Raw genomic sequence first — 21,526 nt, 5'->3', positions numbered from 1 at the left:
GCTGGGAAGCAAACTGTGAGAGAGCTTTTGCTGGCTTCCTCCTGGTTTCCCCCTCCAGCCGGAGGGCTGTAACAGGAGAAGCCAAGGGAAAGCCAGCTGAGCAGTTCTCATTGGCAGTTCCTCTTTGATCTGAAGGGAGCTCCTTCTGGCGCATTAAAATGGCACAGGCATGGAGCTGTGTTCAGATCACTAGGGGAGGAACGTGGCCTGTTGTGTTTGATTTGCTCTGCACTTTGCAATGCCAAGGCTAATATATTGTGGCCACTCTGTGTCTGGAGCTCAAAGTTGTACTCCCTAGGATCAAGTCTTGGCTTTCTAGTAACCCCACAGCAGAGGGCAATTAGTTGCAGGAGCATGGGTATAAGGATTTATGACTTATTTCACACAGCTTATAAAAAAAAAATACAAAGATTTCATAGCCTTTACCAATAAATTATCTCCCACCTTCTTGTGGTGATATCACATTCCTACACCCTTGCATTCTTCTCTCTCAGAATTAACCAATTTGTCTGGTCTCCATAGGAAGAGTGGGGCAGGGGACAAGATCTTTCTTAACTACCGCCATTTTCCTTGAGGCCACCTTCCAGTGTACAGGGAGCAAAGGAGCCTGCAAATGCAGCCTCTGCTCTGGTCAGAGGAAATACCCTGGATCACTCTCTGTTTGACTGAAGGCACCTTATAGGCACCTTTACTATACCATTAGATACACTTAAGCAGGTTCTCTTTCAGGTAGGCACCTGAAACACCTGCAGCCTGAACACCAGGAGAGAGGGCAGACAAGGCACTGCATAACCCTACTCCGTATAATACTTATACAGCTTCTTTCTTCTCCTTGTCTTTCTATTGATTTCAGTGTGTGAAATGAGATGTCAAACTATGTGTAGCAGATATACACAGTGAGCCTTGTTATCTGTACAAAACCAAAAAGTTTTCTCCTCTTCTAGGAATTACTTGTGGGCTGCATCCCTTAGTAGAAAAAGCAGAAGCCATGCCTACAGGAAGCACGTATAGAAGTAACGTGACCTTTGTGTGCAACTCTGGATACCATCTTGTTGGGCCCCAGAATATCACGTGTCTTGCCAATGGGAGCTGGAGTAAACCCTTGCCTTTCTGTGAAGGTAACTGTTTGGTCTCATGGCCCCAGCACATTCTGATGTGGGGTAAACAACAGTGCCCCCCTTATGCATGCATACCATATGATCCAGGAATTGAACTGCTTCTGGAAATGGTTCTGTAATGTGCATTAATGGCTGAGATGATCCCTGAGAGATGCCTGAGATGATATCTGAGATGGTGCACAAGAGATGAAATGTTTCACAGGGAGCAATTACCAAAGCAGAAGGGATCTTGGACATGATTTTTCTTTAGGGTCTTAATCTGCAGTTTTACAGTCCTAATGAGAGGTGAGGCTGCTTACCATCTCAGAGAATCAAACCCGTAACAGAAGATGATGGATTGGGAGGACAAATGACTTTTCTCCCAGCAGTCTTCTAAAGTCAGTTGCTAGGTTGATTTTCTTTTCTGAATTTTTGGTCTCAAACTCAGCAGCAGGGTTGTCTTGAGAACTGTCTCAGCAGCTCAGCCTTTCACCACCACACTCCTCACATGAACACGCACCATGAATGTATGATGTTTACCATTCTGGAAATAACTGCTTTGAAATGCTCCTTCAGTAGGTCCTGTTGCTCCTGCCACAAAGCAGAATGAGTGCCAAGCAAGAACTGTCTGTGTCATATGGACTGGGCAGGGGTATGTGGAAACAAGGCTGTTGTTAACAGAAAAACAGCACAAAATCCTGAGATCCCAAGTATGAACTCAGTATTGTTGGATGACTATTCAAAATGTAAAGCATATGGAAGCTTAATAAATTACATTATACATTATAAACCTTTAAGTGTGGGTGTTCCCCTTTCCCAGCCTCTTTGCCATAAAAAGGCAAAGCCTGGGCTTTCTGTGTGCTTCCCACCTTTCCTTTTCTCTCAGAAACACACTAGTTCATTTCTTGCCCATCACACTTCATTTAAGGCTGTTCTTGTCCCTGCTGCTCACATTCCTGGTCTCCCCATGCTAGACTCTAGATCCTGCTTGCCTTCCTTAGTTGCCCCTGGCATTCTCACATGAAGCTGGGATGTTGATTTCTCTGCACCCAGCTCCTCACACATATTCAGAGGGGACCAGGATACTCTGACAGCTCCACCCGAGTAAGACAGGTAATTATCTTCCACTCAAGGTACATGTTAGGTTCCTGTCACCAGAGCTGCAGAAATAGCGTGAGGGCAGGCCAGTTGTGACCTTCCTTGTGATGGAGACAGTCTTGGGTGATAGATGCAAATGCCCAACTGATCCTTTAATGCAGGACCTGTTTCTCGTAGAAGAGACTATCAGATTCTGTGTGGGTGACCACACAGTACACAGCTCACTGTGCACCTTGTAGTGCACAGTGCTTTGCAGCCCGTCTAGCAGCAATCTGCAAAGTTGGTTGTTATCATCCACATTGGAGAGAAGGTCTCAAGTACCTGTCCAGGCACCTAAGAAAAGTTACAGGCTAGCAGTTCTGAAACAAGCCATAAGTTAAGAAGACTGTCTTGAACAAGGTCAGGCACGGCCCCTTCAGGAACAGGGTAGCTGTTACATCCTTAAAATAGTCTCTTCCACCTGCCTGACAGTCTTGCCTCAGTCTTTGGTAGCTTACTCTTCAGTCATCCTGCTATTATGCAGATCCCAGGGAAATCATATGGAAAATGGGACAAAGAACAGAGTCTCTTCTGTGGTAGTGGTAACCCCGCTTGGGCTGTCTGCCTGCTGGCTTCAGAAACAGAGCTGAAAGTCCTGAGTGGAGCAATTAGTAATGTAAGTGTCAGCATCTCGTCGCAACCCTTCCTGCATCTTGTCCGGTATTTCCAGTCTGGTGAAAAGGAAGGCACAAAGGGCTGCAAGCTTCTGAGGTATCTCTCAGTGGTGAGAAGGAGCCATTCATGTTCTGCCCTATTAACCCCAGCAGGAAGTTATAAATGTGTCCTCTCCTCACCAACACTGTGAGATTCTGCTGACCTGAAAAACAGGAGGCTGTGGCTTTTCTCCATCACTGGGAGGAGCTCCTTCCCCAGCATGGCTACGTTTTCTTCCCAGCGAACTGAACTCACCCATAATATTCCTTATAATTTATTAGTCTGTGGTTGCTACTTTAAATGTATTGTGTGAATAAGTCAGGAATTGTTGGAATAATATCAAGCTGAATTAATGAGAGCTCTTCTTTTGCAGAGACCAGATGCAAAGTTCCAGTTTCCTTGCTGAACGGGAAGGTGATCTATGAAAACAATACAGTTGGCAGTACTATAGAGTATTTCTGCAAGAGGGGATACAGCTTGGAAGGGGAACCTGCAGCAGAGTGCACAAAGGATGGAAGATGGAGTAATCCCATCCCTCTCTGTAAACGTGTGTGTTTGCTTTGTAACAAAAAAGTGGTCTCAGTTTGTAAGCATTAAAGACCAGACTGCTCTTTATTTAAAGGGGTAGTAATTAAGAGCAACTTCTGCAGATCCTTGTGGAGATGGACTGTAATTTTCTTTTGGAGTGGCCAAGAACAGAGTTTGTTATTCGTAGCTGAAAAGATTGGTTTGGTCTTCGTTGGGAGATTGCCTCTTGGGGCGCATCCCATGTTTATGGGGGAACAAAGGGAGCAGCTACTGAGCCATGTTAAAGCAGTAACTTGTCTGAGTATATTTTTGTGATAGTGAAAGAATGAACTGTGCTCTACATTGATCCCTTTAGTTGGAAAACTGGCTTACATTGGAGTCAAATGGAGTCAAGCACTTGATATATGAGGAGAGGGTAAGAGAACTAGATTTGTTCAGCCTTGTGAAGAGAAAGCAAAGGGGAAACTTTATGGCTGTCTACAGCTGACTGTTGGTAGGGTGTAAAGGAAACTTCACAAGAAAACAGACTTCCCGCACGTGCTCAGTGATAGGATGAGAGACAATGGACACAAATTGCAACACAGAAAATTCCAAATAAATATTAGAAGAAACTTTTCATGATGGCAGCAGTCAAACATTGGAACAGGGGCCCAGAGAGGATGTAGAGTCTCTGTCCTTGGAGGTATTCAAAGCTCAACTGGACAAAACCCTCAGCAACCTGACGTAGTTGGCCCTGCTTTGAGAAGGAGATTGTCTAAATGACTTCATAAATTATTCTATGAAACAGCACCTTACACACACATGCACTGCACACATACACCCACAGTAGCCTTCCTTGTTGCCCTATCTGTCTGTAGCTAATCTTAATGTCTAGTCTCAGGATAGCAGCTGAGACATTTAATTGTTGCATAACAAAGGACGTGTATGGTTTTAGTTTTAGGAAACTGGCATCAATCTCTGCTGTATTTAGAGTCCAATCTTTCTCACATTTATGATGACAGATCAGCAGACTATTCAGAAAAGGCTTGGCAAGCCTACAGCCAGCAATAAATAAGACTATCAGAGAAATTTTAAATTCTAATGAATATTACTGAGGGTTTCTGTACAAATACCTGGATTTTCTGCTGCTTTATATTGCTCCAGACCCTCTAAACAGCTAAATACAATAGCTCTGAATCATTTTACAGTAAGGTTTTGGTAAAGGGGCAGGCCAAGGGAGAGTGGTTTGATAGTGTCATGTAAAATATTCTCCATTTAAATCCTCAATACCTCTTCCATTGGTGTCTGTACAGTATGGTAAAAAGTCACGCAACAGCAGAGAGTCAAGCCTTTTGTCATTTTTTTGTAAGCCCAAATCTCATAACTTGACATCAAATTACAAATGGGGCTTGTGAGCAGATTGTTCTTTGTATGACTTGATTTTGAAATTTGGAAATATTCTTCTAAAGTACTCTTTCTTCTTTCCTTCTCTCTCTCCTTCCTTCCTTTTCCTCTTCCCTCACACCCTTTCTTTGAACAGCAAATCCTTGTCCAGTGCCTTTCATAATCCCAGAAAACGCCCTGCTCTCTGAAATGGATTTTTATGTTGGGCAGAATGTATCCATCAGGTGCAGGGAAGGCTACCAGCTGAAAGGGCAGTCTGTGATCACCTGCAATGCTGATGAAACGTGGACTCCAACAACAGCTAAGTGTGAAAGTAAGTACAGGAGTTGCAGTCCTGCTTGGTCCTTTCTAGAGGGTTGGTGACAACAGCTGTATCACAACCGGAGCACGACAGCACAGATGTGTGAGCAGAACCCTCTAAATGCAGTTATTCTGGATGAAGAAAGCTTCTGTCTGCAGCTGTCATTTGGAAAGGTGTGTCACTCCACTGACAGGAAAGCTTCTGAAGGTGTAAACCGGGTCTCTGCTGGAGACCCTGGCACATAAAGGTGAACTAAGAAGCCCTATGAAAGAGGTGTTATTTCTTGAGAAGGAGACAGAATGTGTCTGTGTGGGCTGGTGCACTGAAAGCACTCCTGCCCTACCATCATTTTCTTTTCAATTTACCTTTTGTAAGTACTGCTGCTGGGATGGGTTGTTGGATACCCCAAATATCCTACGAATGACTGCTGTGAGACTATAGGTGAGTCACAGGTTGTAGGGAGAGGTAATATCTTTTATTGTATCAACTGACACTGATACGAGGTATGACACCCTTTTTCAGGCATGTCAGAAAACTGTTTGGCTTCTTCCAACAGTATTGGCTAGGACATCACCTGACCCTACAGCCTTGGCCTCATGTATAGCTGACCATCTGAAAGTGTCTGCTATGTGTATGATAGATGCAGTCATTGTTGCATTACCTAAAATTGCTGCTCCTAACCATCCTCCTGCTCACAGGTACTCATATGGGTGTAAGTACAGGTTCACCCTGTGAGTGCTTTGCGTCTGCACCATGAAGAAGCCCTCCTTACTGCTCTCCCGTAACTGAGGTGTCTCGGCCCCTCTTCAGTCCTTTGTGCAAAGCACTGTGTCCAGGATTTAAAATCGTATCATGCAGACATTGCAGCTGACCAAGCCTCTGGGCGATTTGTTTTCTTTAGAGATATCTTGCGGGCCCCCAGCTCACACAGAGAATGCTCTGATCCGTGGTAGCTTCTATCAGTATGGAGACATGGTTACCTACTCATGCTACAGTGGGTACATGCTGGAAGGGCCCCTGCGGAGCATTTGCTTAGAAAATGGAACATGGACAACACCACCCACCTGCAAAGGTATGAGTATTTTCTGTTAACAAGCGCATTTCTGATCTTGCCATAAGCACAAAGATATCATCCTAGCTGCAGTAAAACGAAAGCCAAATTCTCACTGGTTTCAGTGCAGCCATGATTTCACCCAGGGCATTTTAAGTGCAGGATATTGCTTTATTTCCAAGTGCAAGAAGGCTTCCACAGATCTTATCTCCACTCCTGGCTAATCCTATAGTTTCTTCTGCAACACTGGTGTATCCCACACCCAAAGATCCTCTCTCCCAAATCTCTTTTGAGAAAGTGAGGGAACAAATCATCATGCTGGTAGGTTGAGCTGTTTCAAACAGGGACTGCCAGTCAGTAACTGTTCTTTAGAAGTTAGAATGTATCTATCTTTTCCCAGCTAAAGATCAAGCACTGCGGAAAACAAAAGTGGGAGATCAGATGGGTACTTAGCCTCTCACTGTGTTTAGAGCCTGATAGCCCCAAAAACTCTTTTGCAATAAAATACTTAAGGATGGGTTGATACAACTCACTGAAATAATGCAGACTAAGAGCTAAGCAAAATTCATGATTTCAACAAAATGGAGAAGGCAAAGTCTGCCCTTTTACACCAGTGTCATACCAGAAGGAAACTGCCACTGTTTGGTTTGCTGGGCTTTAAAAACATGTGCTTGTTTAAATTACAAAATTAATTCCTCCACACTCAACACTCAGATAATCAGTTTGATATAGAAAGTGGGAGAGGGCCACACAAAACATAGTAGTAATAAACTAAACAGTTAAAAACAGATACAAATAAAAGCAACTTCAAGCACTAACTTAAAACCAAAAAATGATGCATAGCAGAGGAGTTTCAAAGCATGGGGCTTTGATGGAAGAGACCTTGCCTTCTGCCATTTCCACATCAGGAGCCTGACTGGCCCTGCAGCTCTCAGCTGTCATACAGCAGGTAACTTAGCTGCTCGCTGGCATCCTGAAGTCTGTCTTGGGCAGTATAACTCCTACCATGCTGCAAACTGTGCCTTAGCTATGTTATTTGGAAATGAGAGTACTGAAAGCAAAAACCTTAGTGAATATCACTGGCCAGTCACAAGCAGTCCCATTCTCAAAGCTTGCGAACTCCCCTAGAAGACGAAAGGTGCCAAAACACTGATCTGGGAACATCACAGTCATGATTAAAGTTGTCAGGTCCACCTCTCTTTCCACAAGTGTTTCAGCTCCCCATGTCCAAAATAAAAGCAATAATACTTCCTGCCTTCTTGCCCTTTTTCAGTTTAGATCGAAAGCCCCTTGGAGACAGAGGTAGAAACTTACCAGTGCTTAGCCCAACTAATTAGGATTCCTGTGCAAATTCTTTTACATGAATTCTGCCGCCAAAACATTGTCAGTGTCTTAACCTAGACAAGTTAAATTGTCCTAGTGGGCAAAAACTGTGTTTGAAGCAAGCTCTCTGTTAATTCCAGGCACGGTATTTATATTGCCTGGCCTAGAAATCACAGATTAGTAGATTATTTTGAGAAGATCCAGAGCCAAAGAAATGGGCTTGCAACTCCTGAACATTTCAGGAATAGAGAAGCTGCAACTGAAAACCATTTTTTTTTCCTGGTGATGTGACCCTGGCTTGGCATTGCAATGGAGAATCAGCTGGTCCAGCAGCCAAATAAGGAAGATTCATAATAAAAGCATCTGAGTTATTTCAGATGCCAAGAGGGATCCAAAAGTCCCACTAAAGACATACACTCCCAAGCCACCAAGCCTTTTCTGAAAAGTTTGCCTAGTATCTCATTGTTGCCTTCTAAACTGTGATGGCTACAGAATTCAACAGATTTCTGCACAATACATACTCTAACATAAGCTAGATATTCATTAGGGAAATTATTTGGATATTATCTCTTCAGGTCTTAATGCTTTGGATTCTTCAGCTGTCTCTTTAATATCACCAATTACTACTTTTTATTCTAATTTTGTATTTGTTATTTATACAGAACCCTACCTTATGCCAATGGCTGTAGTTTTCTGCTAAAACAGGTTACTGCCACAGGTTGCTAACATCCTGGGAGGGCTGATCTGCAAAGAGCTGTCAAACATGTATCCCATTTCCAACACCACTGATTCCACTGGGACTGTGCAGAGGATTAAGTACTAGGGATAACAATTTCCTGAAACAGAGGAAGTGATGAGGTAGACAGATGAACAGGGCATAGGACAAGAAAGCAAAGTGGAATAACCTGCCTTTTGCTGTATTAAGGCAGGGAAATAACAACTACCCCCCTCTTTCCACCTAAAAGGGGAAGCTAAAAGAGACCAAAGATGTTTCTGAGAGGACAGACATGTGTTTTCATGACACACATCAAAATAATCTTTCAGAACTTCTTTAAAATCCATAGGAGAGATTTGCCTAACAAAAGGCTTACAAGACCTAAGCCTTTGTGGTCTACATCAGAAGCGACATGAAAGCGGTTTTTGTAATGACTCATGCAGCATTTCTTGTTTTTGGCACTGTGAGTTGATTATTAATGTGTCCTAAGCCTGCATGAAATGTTCTGGCCCAGTCAAACGGGTTAGTTAACGTAAATATTATAATTAAAAAGCAGACTTTGTTCGTTTCTTTGGGAGAGCTCTAACCACAGCTGCACTTGCCTGAATCACTGATAGTTAAAGATTGCAGGCCAGGTCCTGATCTGAGTTTCAGGGGTGAGAAGGGTTACCGTGGTTTTGCTGATAATAAACACCTGTGGGACTTGGCAGTCTGCACAGATTCACCCAGCTTGTCTAACTCCAATCTTTCCTCTCTAAAAGCTGTGCCATGTGTTTGCCCTCTGCCTGCATCTCGCTGACTAGGAATGATCTTCTGGTATGGAGGTGCAAGGCAAGAAGTTCATACTTGGTCAGCAAACGAGTATTTTGAGGGGCCAGCTCTGAGACGTGGGGAAAATTGTTCACTTGGTACCACATGAAAGCTTTGTGGCAGAGCTGAGAACAGATGTCAAGAGCCTTTTTTTACCTCCTTACCCATGTTAGTGTAACTTCTGTGTCCTGTGGAGATAATTATCAGGCATGGATTTACAAGGAGATCTCAAAAGATTTAACATTGATAGCTGGGATATGAGCTCTGCTACAGTAACTGCAGTTGCAATTAATGGTTCCCTGTCTGTCCCCAGTAGATCAGGCCTGCATCTGCCCTGCTTGTTTTCACGCTAGCCCGAGAGAAGAATGAGATCCCAACTTAACTCCCCGCCCTAAGACTTTCTCGAGTCTTGTCTGCTGAATGAATAATAATCCCCACAGCTACAGACACAGAGTTTCTCTTCCTAAATCAGGGTATAACAAGTGCACACCTAGAGATTATACTGTCTTACTCATTCAGAGTTTCACAACTAGGGCCTGGGCACAAACCCAGGAAAGGATCTCTGCCTGAGATCCTGAACTGCTGAGTATGGCTGGAGTTGCATCCCGAGTGACTTCTAAAACTCCTGAAACATCTGCTTCTCCACTGACAGAACCAGACAGAATAGGTTTCAGAGACTATATTTCTTGGACTGTGGATTCAACCTGGGATCCCATTTACATGTCAGCCTTATCCCCGCCATCCTGTTTTTCATTCACAGAATATCATTTGAGTGGTGTGGATTACACAGAGCTTTAAATGTTTTTGTATCGAACTTTCTTAATGTTTCATAGCACGGAGAAAATCTAGTCTGCACATTGTTCTGCTTTAGTGGACACACAGACACAAACTGCCTATGTTATCATAGACATCTCTATAACAAAACTGTGCAAAGTATCTGTTAAAATATTACAACTTCTGTGAACCTCTCAGGGCCTAAGATCTCTTCCTAAATTCAGTATCAGTTGACATTTGATGTAAGGGCTCTGAGTTTGAAAAATAAAACAGCAAAAGCTTTGGCCTTATTTCAAGCGACTCCAAGCTGTAGCTTGCAGCTTGGCACAGCTTAGCTGCAAATGTCACTCAAGTTTGGCTCCATTGGTGGAAGATTTGCATTCCTTCCAACAGGGATCTCAGGTCTGAACAGTGTTTCAGTGTGCTAAACCACTGTTTGTATTTAATACTAAAATTGAACAAGATCTGAAACACTTTCAAAGCCTAAACTCATATTTTGCTCCTCTAATAAGTAATTAAAGATAGGATGCAATTAACAGTTCAGACTGGTTTTCCTGAGGTTACACTGTATTCATAACTACCACTAATTAGAATTTAGTCTGATTATTTATTTGTTCTGTAGTATCACCTAGAAGCCACAGGCTTTGATCTTGTGTATGTACTATGCACACCAACATGAGACAGTTCATGCTTGCTCCAGTGATCTTTAAGTCTAACATGTTTGTAGTTAGCTTGACACCCATTTTGTAAAGTAGGCCTGGTTTCCCTGGATGTATTAGCCGAGATACAGCGTAATGCAGATGCATGATGATAAAGTCCAAAATCTGTCTCAAGTCAAGGCAACTTATTAAGCTAGCATGATAGAGGCCACTTTAAGTTCCTCACCTTTATGATCAGGTACTTGTTAAGAGTTGTGTTTGTCAAGGAACAGCAGTCAGCGTGAATAGTAAGCGAGGTTTGTAATCACACTTTGGGTTCCATAAGAAAATACTTCACTGTGCCGCCACGGCACCCTTGCAGAGCACTGCTTTTTACTCTGGATGATAATGCAATAAAAATTTTATGTGCTACTGCTGTGTTTTATCCTACTTTAATGACAAACCCTGTATTATACCAGACAGTATTTTCTTTGTGTTTCATACCAAGGTTAGAAGAAAGCTTAATTTTATTTTAGATTTAGTTTAGAAGAAAAAAAATAGGAAATGTTTTTTATTTTGTTTTACAAAACGGAGTGGAAAAAAACAGGTAAAGCACAGCATCAACCTTGAAACATTGTCCAGATAATTTACCAGACTATGCTAAAAACTTCTAATGTTTCATTCTTCCAGTAGTACAGAGACAATTCCTGGTTATCTAATCGTTCACTGTAAATAAAGAGGATAGTATTACATATGCTCCCTCCCACCTTCTCCCACTCACAGTACCTAGCCGCATGCACACAGCCAGAAAATGATGTAGCCCTTGAAATCAAAGCCAAGCTTAGTTTCTGAGCTTCACTACCTTTATTTATCCTACATTAAACCTTACAAATCCAAAAATCTGTGCAAGATGCTGAACAGCTGCTAATTAACCTTCTGGAGTCTGACATGACAACTCTACTGTTTTCCAGCTGTCTGTCGGTTCCCGTGTCAGAATGGTGGAGTATGTGAGCGACCAAACGCGTGCTCATGTCCAGATGGCTGGATGGGCCGTCTCTGTGAAGAGCGTATGTATATCTTCTCTAAGTGTAATTTTAAGGATGTTTTAAATAAGACAGGTGAATTTACTATAGTCAACCTGGTGGGAAAATTAAAGGCATAAAAGGTGGGGAAAGAATTGGGATTAGAGCAGGAAGAGATGTGAGGGTGCTGCTCATGGCTGTGGTTTTTTTCTTGGCTTCCTTTTTATCAGTCTATAATTATAAACCTGATCAATTCAAGTTCAAATAATACAGCTGTGGCATCTTTTCCATCCTGTCCCTCCTGACCTGTGTAGCTGTACCCCATAAATGATGGGCTGGCTTTAGTTTTCTCTATCTGCGCAGTTAGAGAACTGGATCTGTTCTGCTTGAGAAGAGCCAGATTTGACCTTCAGGTCTGCAGAGATTCCTCGGGTACCATCAGAGGCCAGTTTGTACCATATTTCCCATTTACCCAGTGGTGATCTTATCAGAAGGGGCTGGTAAGAATTATGCCTTTCAGGCTGGCAGTGCTCCTGCACAAGAGACCTTGTGATTGTACGGGTATTTAGGTATGGGTCTACACAACTAGAAAGGAAAGTGCTCTTCTTGCATTTAGTACTCGGCACGGCCCTGACCCAAAGTTTTAGAGTGCCCAAGGACATCTGTAGCTGAGATGATGTCACTGATCCTCATTCTGAGTGCAGATGGAGATATACAGAAAGAAGTGCCACCTCTTCCTGTAGTGAATGGAGAGAAATGTGGTTCAAACATTTTGCTAGGCAGATGTATCACATCTTAAAATTATCCACTAAATCCACCTCTGCAGGCTCTTTCAAGCCTGCTCTAGAGCAGTGCCCATTCAAAGTGGCACAGACCTAGCTATAGTTGCAGAACAAGAAGAGGTTTAGCGAGCTGATATTTTGGCCTTCTTCTGTTGTACGAACTCCAACTGTGTGGTGCCTTCGCACAGCCGCTGTTTCGGTTTTCCTGTGTTTGTCCGTTCCACCACAGCCAAACATGCAAGCTCCATCCTTTATGTTTCACAGGTTCAGCAGGAGGGGAGTGAGCCCTGTGTCTGGCAGAATTGTGCTTGGTATGCCACAGTTGATTTCCTTGCCTTACCATTAGTAATGATACTTAATGCATTCTTCAGGACCAGAGGACAAATTGTATGCCCCCAGTCATTTTGATCTGCCATCCCAGTTCAGACCTTGTCTTCCTGTATGAAAAAAAGGAACAGACAGCTGACTAGCTTGATTAAACTTCATACAGATGATACAGGCACTATCTCTCCGTATTTTCTTTCATTTGGCATAGGTAGTAAGGAAAGGGGAAAGGGCTTCACACAGCTAGTGAGCCCCACCTCCTTTTGTACTGTTGTTTGTCAAGCAAGATGCACCAGTGAACAGAAAAGATAGGTCCAGCTTTCCTTGGTGTTGAGTGTCTGCTCTGGAAGCCAAACAGATTTTTGAGTACCAGCACTGAGCACTGATCTCTCAAGGTCTTGCCACAGGTGAAGCCACAGAGCTCTGACAGGATTCGGTTACCTGATAGTTCATGGTACATTTCACAGATAACAAGACAGTCTCGACTTCCTGAGAAAGGCCTGGCCACCCTTAAAAATGTGCAGAGCCCCACAAACTTAATGATATAGGCAGCAGTAATTCTTGGTGATATGGATTCGTCCTGTGAACTCCTAGAAGGTAACAATCCTCTCTTATCCAAGCTGGCTGCAATCGCTCAACTTGATCTTGGCAGTGCAGTGGAAGAGGAAGAACTTCTGCACCAACCCTCTGCAGTTCCCATCCACCCTCCCAGAATGAAACTCCAGTGGAATTGCCACTCAAGGGTCCAAATTTGAGACCCAGCTCACCTCATCTTTCTACTAGCGCATGCTCACATAATCACACCATTCAGTTAGTGTATTGGAAGGAATAATTTTGAGGAGTTACGCAGGAAGCCATGAACAACGGTTTGCAAATTGGACCTTTTTTGCAGACATGCTAGCAGTAGCAGCATAGGTCAATTGGTGCCGAGTCTAGAGACCATCAGCTGTGTGGTATCATGCAGCATTTCTCTGCTTTGTTTGTTTTCCAAAGCTTCCAGCCACAGTCAACCTGTTTGCATCCCAAATGCCTTGCATTGCTGCAGCTGACTTTCACTGGAAGGCTTGTAGTGTCACCTGTCTCAGCATGTTTTCACTGGCACAGAACAAGTGATTTTCTAAGGGTATTGCATAATTTCCTTGTTTTGAATGTTACATTGAGGGAATTCTGTTAAGCTCATGGTGAAAGCATGTTTCTTTCACAGAAGCAAACATTGCTTATAGATACTACATGTGAGAAACAAGCAAGCAGCCTTTGCTCCTCCCTGAGTGAGCACAGAGCCTTCGATCCTCTAAAGGACTCATGCAATTGCTCCAGTCTGCCCATTTGTTTGTCCTTGTGCTTCCTCCTTTCTGGCCAATGCTAGTCACAGCTTATGCCTTGTGGAAAGTTCCTACTCAGCTTTGCTGATACTGCATACAAACACTTGCAGGGGCAGGGGCTGGAGTTTCTCGTTAAACAAAAGTGCCATTCTCACTTGAACATTTTATTCTTTGCTTTCACAGGTAGTAATTCTTTTCATTGCTTTTCTTCTCCTCTCCTTAGCAATATGCATCCTGCCGTGTCTCAACGGAGGTCGCTGTGTGGCCCCTTATCAGTGTGACTGCCCCCCTGGATGGACTGGATCACGCTGCCATATTGGTAAAACTCCTTTCACCTGCCTCTTTCCTCACCTTCTGTGACTATCATCAATACCTAGCACAGTTCACTAAGGGCTCTGTAGTAAATACTGAGCCTCTCACGGGAAACCCTAGCCCTGCAATAACATTCCTAGAGGATTTGCTGTCCCCAGCTGCACACTATTTTCAGAATATTCTTCTTGTTCTTGATGAGTTTTAACGATCCTCAGAACAGCTTGCTCCCAGAAAGGACAATCAGCATCAACTAGAAAGCTTTCCATAAAATGCAGTGCTGAGGAGAGATTTCCAAGCAGAAAAATAAAACAGGACTCCCAAGAAGGATTAGAATTTCTCTCATTTCCAGCTTCAGCATATGCAGTTCACCATTAAACTGATAAGGGAGCTGCAGGTACTTCAGAGGTTATTCACCACATAGTTGTCTGGTGTGGGGAATTTCTGCAAAGGATTGCCCAACTCAGTCCTGAGTCCTGAGCCAGATAAGAGGGCAGAGCAAAGCAAGGATGTGTTTAAAGATGGTTGAATTGAATGGCTTGATCTGACCTCTCTGAACAAACTTAATGCAAACTGCATTTTAATAAACCTCTTACTTCCACCTAACTGAGGTTCAAAGGCTTGTAACACACCAAGGTAGTGGGTGGGGAGTGATCCAGGGCTTCAGACATGTGCCCTGGCAAGCCAGCTTGTGTTAGGTGAAGCTAATTTGAAATTAGGGATAATATTTGAACCCATATATGATATGCTTACTTCCATATCAAGACTGAGCACAAGTCAGTTTTTGGAAGGCTTATCCCTGTGGAAGTAGCCAATAAAACCCATAGAAATTGAATGATCATTGAAATGCTTTTTAATCATGAATAAATCTTAAAATTATTCTTAAAAATAAATATTGTTATATAGGCTGTTCATTGTATTTTTATTGTTCTGGCACACCTTAACTGATTGCTAATGAGGCCATAACATGAAGGTCTCATTCTGCCTTCCTGAAGGTCTTTAGAGTGGCTGACAGGGTGAATAACAGGAGGAGTTTGTGCTGTTGTTAATGAATGTTGGCATTACTTGCTTACCTGATAATCTAGTAAAATAGTGAGTCTGGGGGATAAGCTCTGTGATACACTACAAATCCAACCATCCTTCTGCAAACTGTAATCCCAAAGTGAAGATTTTAACTCAGAATTCCTGTTCTTTGAAGAGACACTTGCCTAGCGCAGCACACAGCATTTCCTCTAATAGTTCATAAACTTTGCAGCTATAACAGCATACACGGCTGAGAAGGATAAATGGCTTTTTCACTTTTGGGCCAGCAGTTCAAATCTGTCCAGGCTGACTTGTTCTTCAGCAACTCAAGAAAAAATTCTAGTGGGCAACTGCATTTGTAGCAAAGTCCATTCATAAAAGTTCATAAGCAATATGTATGAAGTTATTAAACCATTTCTTGCTTTACCACTGGTCTTAACATTTTGCCATGACAGAACAAAATGAGATGAGAAATACTTGAATTGCTGCTGGTCTCACTGCAGTAATTATGTGCATGAAGGAAGAGCCAAAAATGTTTCATTCACATGTTTAATTCCAGATTCAGAAGTCATTTTCAATATGAAGAATATGACTCAATTAATTGTACAATTGTATAATTACTTGTAATTAATTGTCTATAACATCCTGCCGTTGTCAGCTTATATTTTGATATAAAGGCATGAGAGTAGTGCATTTCCATCTCCTTTACACATTCTTGTGTTTGCTCCTTCCATTTCCTGTAATTCCATTTTAATCAGAGTTTCCAGTGATGAGTATCCCTTGTAAAGATGTTATGCAGAGTTTGTCCTCACTGTTATCTTTAGGTCTGTCCTCTAGATATGGCATTATCTTCTTAAGAGACTTCATGTTTTTCAGCTGTCCTGTTCTATAAATATCTGCATCGATGGAGCTCACTGAGTCTCAGAATCTGTTCTGTAAATTGCATGGTGGTTTACCTCCTAGTCTCAGAGTTGACAGGGAAGACTTGAAGCTTTGTTTTTTTCTGTTTAGTTGCCTGATATCTTTGGTGGGGTTGGCTGTTGCACACAAGCAGGTGCAACTGTTTCACAACTTCCCCTGTACTTTCCTATCAGGCAGGCTAGTGTTTATTCTCTAACTCAAATGCCCTATACACTAATCATACTTCTCAAGGCTATGTAGTGTCTTTCAGGGACTTGTTGTCATTCTCTGCTTCCTTTCCTTATCCCCATGCAGGTGCCATTGTGTGAAGCCTTACACCTTGTCTGCTGTTGATCTGTAAATGCTTTTTGGTTTTGTAAATGCTGTGAAGGCTTTTTGGCCTTTAACTTTCTCTGTTCTGCCTCTTTCTAGACTTCTTACCACATCTGGTTTCTGCTTCTCTGAACTCAGTTCTGGCTATTTTTTAGGTGTCACGTTTCTTTCAAATAAACATTGGTATTTTTTCTCTAGAAATAAGGCCTATTCTCCTGCTGATCTTCTGACTCCTCTCCTCCTGCTTCTGTTTGCATTCCTCCTTCTGCCTCAGCCTGGAGCAAAAAAAACAACATTTGTAAGGCAACATAAGATAGTACAGCAGAAGTAATAGAGGATGTTGAATCACTTTCAGCAGAGATGTGTGTCTAAGGCTGCCTTTTCCAGAGCAAACCACCTTTTACAACAGACTCACAGTTTGTGTTTATGTTGTAGTTTTGAGAGTGCCTCACTTTTAACAGAATACCACAGGCTGGATTTTCAGAGTCCTGTTCCTTAATCAGCTTGGAGTGGGTATGGTCATTAATACAACTCTGTGTGTGTGTATTTGCATGCAGCTGTTTGCCAGTCACCTTGCTTAAATGGTGGGAAGTGCATACGGCCAAATCGATGCTATTGTCCCTCATCATGGACTGGACATGACTGCTCTAGGTAAGTGTTGTTGGGTACTCTCCTATGGCTAAGTTGAGTCACACCCTGCTGAACTGTAATTCTGAAAAATGTGCAATTAATTTTGCAGAAGAGCATCTCTAGATCCTCTTTATCAGTGATCACTGAACTGGTCATGATTTATGGGCAATCTGGAAGACCTTAGAGAGTGCTCTGCAAAATGATTGCCAAACGGATAAAAATTTCTCAAAATACTGCACTCACATGTGAGCAAGCAGGCAAACCTGCAAGGTTTAGCCTTATTTTTAATGATGAAAATGAAAGTACTTGTTGTGATATATATATATATATATATATATGGGATGTTCTGAAAATCCGGGTGGCCTACTGAGTACAAGCAGTCTTCATTTTGGACTGTATGTACCTCAGGTGGGTCCAGTTTTCAAGAGAAGGGCCATACAACAGGTGTTATAAATAACAACAGTTCTACTTGTACCTACTGTTGAGTGGTGTAAGTATTTCAGGAGTACAGTACAGTGCCTCCAAGTCAAGTCCAGTTCAATCACTTGGTGGTGTAGTCCCTGTATCAAGAGCCCCAAGAACTGGGCTTGCCTCTTCTTCATGTGTGCCAAGTCTTACTGGGTTTTACCAGTGCTTGTGTTTTGGCTGGCTGATTCATTTCTAACAAGGCCAATGGAGGAGATGGTGAAGGAGAAAAAGCGAGTCCCATCACAATATGCAGTAGCATTTAAAAGTTGTTCTCTTCCTTTTAGCTTTGTTTTCTTAAAGATGACTTGTGAAGTTTGGGTGTTTGGCTTCCAGGGAGCCAGAATAGGCCCCAGTTTCTCTGGAGAGCTGTTTTGTTTCATGCTGCCATTAGGAGTAATTTACAGCCCCGAAGAAGGAAGACAGGTGGAACTGTAATGATGCTGTTGTGGTCAGGAATCAAGTACCATAAGAAAACATGCAGAATGAGTTCCCCTGATCACCTCCATGAAGTGGTAATGAAACCCACAGGTACCAAAAATATTAATACCTCAACCCACACAGACTCCTACTGAGCACATTGGCCACTCTCCTGGAGAGCTAAATAAATAACGGCTGAACATTAATGTTTTTCTCCAAGACATATACAAATCCAATGCCAGGGCTTTTTATTCCTCTTTCTGGTCAAATCAGGGAAAAGGAGGATGGAAAAAAGCAGTGAGATTTGTTCTGTATGTTGTTAAACTTTGGCCTCACTCCCCTGTGGCTCTTTATGGGATCCAATACTATGCCTAGGGCCCCAAAACAATACGGGCACAGCAGGAGTTACTGGGAGTGATTTATTATGGGAAATTCAAGGGGCCAAAGCCTCTATCAGCATCCAGGACGAAACTAACTCCAAACCACTCTGATGAGTCATGATTTACATTAAATGCCAGATGTATCTCTCTCTTTCCCACTCTCAATATGCTGTTGTGTGCCTTGGTCTGCTTTCAGACAACTTCCCCATGTGCCTTACTCTTGATCTTGCTCTGCCTGTTCAGTGCAGCACTAATTTTATTTTGTTTGTTTGTTGACACAGGAAACGGAAGGCTGGATTCTATCCCTTTTAACATCAGAGCAACGGTTTCACATTCAGAAATCTTTCTTCAGCCTAGGCACCAGGGCTTGGAATTTAATGCATTGTAAATCAAATCCATTTCTTCCCTTCCCCCCAAGCTCCATTGTTTTGTATTTTATTTTGTGATATATTTTTCCTGTACCTTTCCCTTTTTAAAGAAATCCTCTGTATTTTTCATTTACAGAAGTATATCAAATATATGCTGCTACACACACACCATACACACATACACCATACAAATGTAAAAATTCCTACTCCCCACTGAGGAAGTAGCTGTGTACAGTGAAGTCCTTCCCATTTCTTGCATACAGTCAGTTGATTGAAACACACTATATTGCCAATCATGATCAAACAGAAAGTGGCAGTTCTGCTTACCATCTGCTAAAGCACACTGCAGTCCAGCAGTTTGATGGTAATGAATAGTTACTCAAGGCTAACTGAGCCACTAAACCTTGCATTGGGCCTCCTTCTGAACTCATGTTGATCTAAAATAAGAAGTACATCTGATAAAGTCCATTGTGTAAGCATAGTTTCACACAGATATGAAAAGAACAAGAATCAGTAATGTTTACTATGTGACACTAATTCATTGGAAAGCGGCTTAATGAAAGGCATTGGCAAGAATTTTACCTGAGGTTTATTGGTAAAATACCCCAAAATATGAAAGAGATGAGAGAACACTGTGTCATTCAGAGAAGGACAGACCAAGTGTAACCAACACCGGCCCTTGAGGCTTTTTGACTTACGAGTAGTTTGGGTGTAGCTCTGTTGCTGGGTAGTCCAGGAGCCAGCAGTGGAAAACAGACCACTGAAACTGATGCTTCCCAGTTAGCATGGGACTAACTACCACCTGCCCATAACCAGCATCCCTTCCCTGTGTACGATATGGGATACATGTCTAGCAGCTGTCTGACATTTGAATGTTTTAATACATGGGTTTGGGGTCCCAAAGATTGACTGGCCCTGAAATAGGGGGAGAAGGCACCAGTTACATTTACAGGTGAAACTTTGCTATTTTTTTACAGCAGTGATATTTATATTGTGCAGAGCCCTCAGAGAAGTAGAAAAGGCCTCTCTTGAGTGCAGAGACAGGCACAAATGCCCTGCTGAGCAAGGAGTGCTGAGAGCACACACAGCAGTCAGATTTCTCTTTCTCACAGTGTTGATCCAAATTGCCTCTGAGAATAACATGTATTTGAGTGCCATCATCAAGTCATGCACTAATGAACTGAGGTGCTAAGATTTACCTACAGTTAAGCAAAAATTAGAAGGTGGAAATCACATGCAGTTGTTGAGGACAAATGTTTGGTAATTAGCATCAGTTAGCAAAGTCTGACCTGTGAGAGTTGTTAGACAGAGAACCTGAGAGTCATCCATCAGAAGCTCCATTCTTCCCAGTAGTGATAGAAAAGCATGTACTCAGCCCTAGGAAAGAAGAAGGAAAAAAATATATCTTCTGCAACCTTACTGCTTAATAACCCTTCAGATTCTGAGTGAGCACACCATGCCCCTGCCTTTATAAATTTACCTTCCTTGTATGAGTGCATGAACTTGGACAGAGAACTGTGGTATAACAGAAAGAGGGGCTAGTAGTTTTGAGAATAGGACACCAGTAAATATTGACACATAACTGATGGCTGTTAATGCAAGACCAAAAATGGGGAAGAAAGAAACAAGTGAAGTTGTGAGCCAGTGAGAGCTTTCAGTCAACAGCCAATTAAAAAATATATATATAGATCGAGAGTAGAAGTTGTTAAGAGACCAAATTAATTTGAATGCAGACTCCTTCCTTTTGAGAGCTGCAACAAGTTGAAAAGAGTTGTCATTACAGCTCTCACGAACTGCTTTTTCCTAGACTCAGCTAGCTCATAGCAACCATCTTCTGACTCCCAGCTCCACAGCCATTGATGTTTACAGCTCTGATTAAAGTGTTCAGTAAATAGTATCCATGTTTCAACCCCACAATCACCACCATCTGTAGGCACTTTGTTCCTTGAACTCCTTGCTGCCATAGACAGCATATGAATGGAAACTGCAGTGAGCAACATGGGAGCCCTCAAGCGAAAGAGTGCAATGGTGGCAGAAGTAGATCTTTATTTATATGTCATTCTCATGTTCTAAAAAGTAAATGGTCCCTTTTCTAGTGTACTTCTCTGGTGTGTGCTTTGTGTTGCCCTGACTCTGCCCTGGTGTCCCCCAGAGCAGAACAGCAATGGTTAGGAAAGTGCTTAGAGATGGCAGGACATTTTTGGAGAGAGGTGTTTTGGGGCTCAGGGCTGGCTTTTAGCACTCCAGCTTCACACTAGTAAACTCATACAATACATGGAGTCCCAGGATCAACCCAGTCAACATGTTGTATAACCAGATGTGGTGGTAGGACAGAGTAGGTGAAATTAGAGGCTGTTATATTAATGCTGTTGATGATGTTTTGATATTTACAGGAACATTTCCCCTCCCCTCCCAATACTGTATTGTCATTTATGTCACTGCTTGTTGTGTGTTTTAAACAACTTCTGTGTGATGCACTTTACACTGTAAATAAAGTTGCACCGTTTAGTACGCACAGATGCAACAGTGCACTCTTTTTCCTAATGCCTAGAAACAAATTCTCATCTCTGCCTACCCTTTGTGACCTGCTGGGTAAGTCTGGGTATTAGGAAAGTGGAGCTCCAGTCAAGGGAAAAGATAAAATAATAAACAATATCACCTTAAAAGGATGTGCTGGATTACTCCAGGTTTGGTAAAAATGGAGTTAGCATATAATTTTTCAAATTCCCTCTGCTGATGAGGTATATATTAAAACCTTTAAGGACCAAATTTATCACTGGCGTAAACAGATGCGTTAAAGCCGGCTTCACTCAGTGCTTACGCCAGATGGAGATGTG

The 21,526-nt window shown here is 42.4% G+C and overlaps 1 protein-coding gene across 1 annotated transcript in view; it reads left to right on the top strand.

Annotated features, from left to right (window-relative positions):
* Positions 1-21,200, top strand: part of SVEP1 (sushi, von Willebrand factor type A, EGF and pentraxin domain containing 1) — a 133,141-nt gene extending 111,941 nt beyond the window's left edge. Inside the window, exons 43-50 of the mRNA XM_067315744.1 lie at positions 945-1,118; positions 3,262-3,435; positions 4,936-5,112; positions 6,002-6,172; positions 11,383-11,478; positions 14,085-14,180; positions 16,984-17,077; positions 18,603-21,200. Coding sequence (XP_067171845.1) covers positions 945-1,118; positions 3,262-3,435; positions 4,936-5,112; positions 6,002-6,172; positions 11,383-11,478; positions 14,085-14,180; positions 16,984-17,077; positions 18,603-18,633 — 1,013 coding nt within the window. The 3' untranslated portion in view covers positions 18,634-21,200. The remainder of the gene's footprint in view (positions 1-944; positions 1,119-3,261; positions 3,436-4,935; positions 5,113-6,001; positions 6,173-11,382; positions 11,479-14,084; positions 14,181-16,983; positions 17,078-18,602) is intronic.
* Positions 21,201-21,526: the final 326 nt, after the last annotated feature.

Source organism: Apteryx mantelli, chromosome Z (assembly GCF_036417845.1).
Source record: "Apteryx mantelli isolate bAptMan1 chromosome Z, bAptMan1.hap1, whole genome shotgun sequence".
Taxonomy (NCBI): domain Eukaryota; kingdom Metazoa; phylum Chordata; class Aves; order Apterygiformes; family Apterygidae; genus Apteryx; species Apteryx mantelli.
Note: the sequence above shows the minus strand (reverse complement) of the source record. Positions and strands in the feature narration are given on the sequence as shown.